Source organism: Hyaena hyaena, unplaced genomic scaffold (genome assembly GCF_003009895.1).
Source record: "Hyaena hyaena isolate Hyena2069 unplaced genomic scaffold, ASM300989v1 scaffold_546, whole genome shotgun sequence".
In the NCBI taxonomy this organism is placed as follows: domain Eukaryota; kingdom Metazoa; phylum Chordata; class Mammalia; order Carnivora; family Hyaenidae; genus Hyaena; species Hyaena hyaena.
In genome coordinates, this window is record NW_024081179.1 from 1,278,362 (window position 1) to 1,281,071 (window position 2,710).

The 2,710-nt window shown below is 76.8% G+C and overlaps 1 protein-coding gene across 1 annotated transcript; it reads left to right on the forward strand.

The window, feature by feature from the left end:
• The first annotated feature begins 803 nt into the window (after positions 1 to 803).
• On the forward strand, positions 804 to 1,991 carry ZBTB42 (zinc finger and BTB domain containing 42). The gene has a single exon (XM_039255834.1). The coding sequence runs from the start codon at positions 804 to 806 to the stop codon at positions 1,983 to 1,985; it is 1,182 nt and encodes a 393-aa protein (XP_039111765.1). The 3' UTR covers positions 1,986 to 1,991.
• The last annotated feature ends 719 nt before the right edge of the window (positions 1,992 to 2,710 follow it).

Genomic DNA, 2,710 nt, shown 5'->3' on the forward strand with positions numbered 1-2,710 from the left:
CGGAAGGGGTTCCTCAGCAGAGGGGCGCAGTGGGGACCCCACGGAGGGGGGTGGGACACGGAGGCCCGGGCGGCAAATATCGCGAGAGAGCCCCCTCCCCTGCCGCGCCCCTCATCCCCTCCCACCCCGGTGCCCCAGCTGGCGGCGCGCCGGGCCCGGCTGGGCGAGGCGGGGCGGGCCGGGAAGGGGCGGCGAGGGTGACCTCAGCGGTTCCGCCGCTCCGGGAAGTCGCCTCGGCCCGCCCCCTCCAGCCCCCGCCCCGAGTTTCGCTCTCTCCGGGGCGGGGCGAGCGGCTGCCGCCGCCTGGCCGGCCAAGTTGGAGCGCGCCCCGCCCGGCGCCCTCCGGTCCCGCGCCCTCCCCGCCGGGGCACGTCGCCCGGACCCCCGCGCACCGGGGCCGCACCGGGGAGGGCGCGCGGCGCGGGCGGCGGCCGGAGCGCGGCGCGGGGCGGCGGAGGTGAGCGCGGGGGGCGGGCGCCAGCTCCGCCCGCCCCGCCCGCCGGCCCGCTCCCCACGGCAGCGCTGCCATAAATGGGGCCCGCGGCAGCGGCGGCGGCGGCGGCGGCGGCGGGCCGGGCGGCGGGCGGCGACGAGGGCGTCGGAGGACGCGGCGGGCGGCACCCCGCGGAGAAGTTCAGGGGCGGCCCGGCGGGGACGCGCGCAGGTTCGCGCCCCGAGACCCGCCCCGCGGCCGGCGGCTTCCGTCTGCTCCGGGCCGAGTTGGTCCAGCTCCGGGCAGGTGCCGGGGCGGCCGCGGCGGGCGCGCGGGGGCGCCCCGTCTGCGCCCGGCGAGGCGGCGGCCGATGGAGTTCCCGGAGCACGGCGCGCGGCTGCTGGGCCGCCTGCGGCAGCAGCGCGAGCAGGGCTTCCTGTGCGACTGCACGGTGCTGGTGGGCGCCGCGCGCTTCCCGGCCCACCGCGCCGTGCTGGCCGCCTGCAGCGTCTACTTCCATCTCTTCTACAGGGACCGGCCCGCGGGCAGCCGCGACGCGGTGCGGCTCAACGGCGACGTGGTCACGGCGCCCGCCTTCGGCCGCCTGCTGGACTTCATGTACGGGGGCCGCCTGGACCTGCGCAGCCTGCCGGTGGAGGACGTCCTGGCCGCCGCCAGCTACCTGCACATGCACGACGTCGTCAAGGTCTGCAAGGGCCGGCTCAGGGACAGGGGCCGCGCGCCGCCCCGGGGGGCCCCCGCCGCCCGCGCCGAGCCGCCCGGCCCGCCCCTGCGCCCCCAGCCCGCCCGCTCCCCGGAGCTCTGCCCGGCCGCCCCGGCCAGGCCGCCCCGGCCTGGGGCCCGCGCCCTCCCTCCGCGAGCACCAGGGCCCCCTCCGTGGCAGGCCCCAGGAGACGCAGACCGGGCCCTGGACCTGTCCCTGAAGCCGGGCCGGCCCCCCCGTGTCCTTCAGACACCCTCGTGCGTCCAGATGCACCAAGGCGCGCGGCCGCTGGTGCGGGACTCGCGGGACCTGCCGTCGGAGCAGGACAGCGGCGCCCGCGTCCCCGCAGCCGCGCCGTCGGCGGGCGGCCGCGAGGAGCCGGACCTGGACGCGCGGCGGGGGGCCCGCGGGGCCGCGCTGGGCGCCGGCGCGCTCCCGAGCGCGTGCCCGCTGTGCGGCAAGCCGACCCCCGGCGCCCGCGCGCTGCAGCTGCACCTGAGCGCCCACTTCCGGGAGCGCGACGGCGGCCGCGCGCGCCTCTCGCCCGACGGCCCGGCGCCCACCTGCCCGCTCTGCGGGAAGACCTTCTCGTGCGCCTACACGCTCAAGCGCCACGAGCGGACCCACTCCGGCGAGAAGCCCTACACGTGCGTGCAGTGCGGCAAGAGCTTCCAGTACGCGCACAACCTGAGCCGCCACGCGGTGGTGCACACGCGCGAGAAGCCGCACGCCTGCCGCTGGTGCGAGCGCCGCTTCACGCAGTCGGGGGACCTCTACCGCCACGTCCGAAAATTCCACTGTGGCCTGGTCAAGTCCCTGCTGGTGTGACCTGTGTTTGTGCGGCGTGAGGGGGTGGGAGGGGGGGGAGGGGCCTCCCAGGTGGGGCCCTGGGGTGGAGCTTGCGGGATGGGAGCCCAGGGGTGGGGGGGGTGGCTCCCAGCAGGAGGACCACTGCTGCCCCTGGCAGGGCCTCGGACTCGGGGTGACTCAGAGCGGCTTGGGCAGCCCTCTTTACACCTGGCCCCCTGCCCCCTTCCTCCAGCTCACCCCTGCCCCCAGCCGTGCCCGGACCTTAAACACTCTTCCTGCCCTCCTCCAGCCAGCGTCCCCTCTGTCACCTCCGGGAGTGCCCCACGGCCCCGAGCCCAGGCCCAGGCTCCTGGGCTCAAGGAGGCACAGCTGTCCCCCTCCGAGGGCTCTCTGACCACCGTCACTGGCGCGCTGGCACACGCCTGTGAGCCTGCAGCCATGCTCCGTAGAGAAGGCACACCTCTCAGAAGTTGTCAGCGTGTCCCAAAAAAGGGCACTTGGATGGAACGGGCACCCCTGGCGGCTGGCAGCAGGAGCCTCTTCGGGAGGCCCCGGGCGCAGAGAGCGCGGGCAGGGGGCGTCAGGGCGTAGCTGGCGCTGCAGGGCTGCAGAAGCTGCCGGAAGCTGGTGGCTCCCGGGTTCCAGGCGCTCGGGTGGGAGGTGTGGCCCCCAGAGCTCGTGATCCTGACCACACGGGAGGTGAGGCAGAGACAGGAAATCGGAATTTGGAAATGATTCTCTTT

Coding starts and splice junctions, on each gene's coding strand:
- ZBTB42 (XM_039255834.1), top strand. CDS start 804: ATGGAGTTCCCGGAGCACGGCGCGCGGCTGCTGGGCCGCCTGCGGCAG.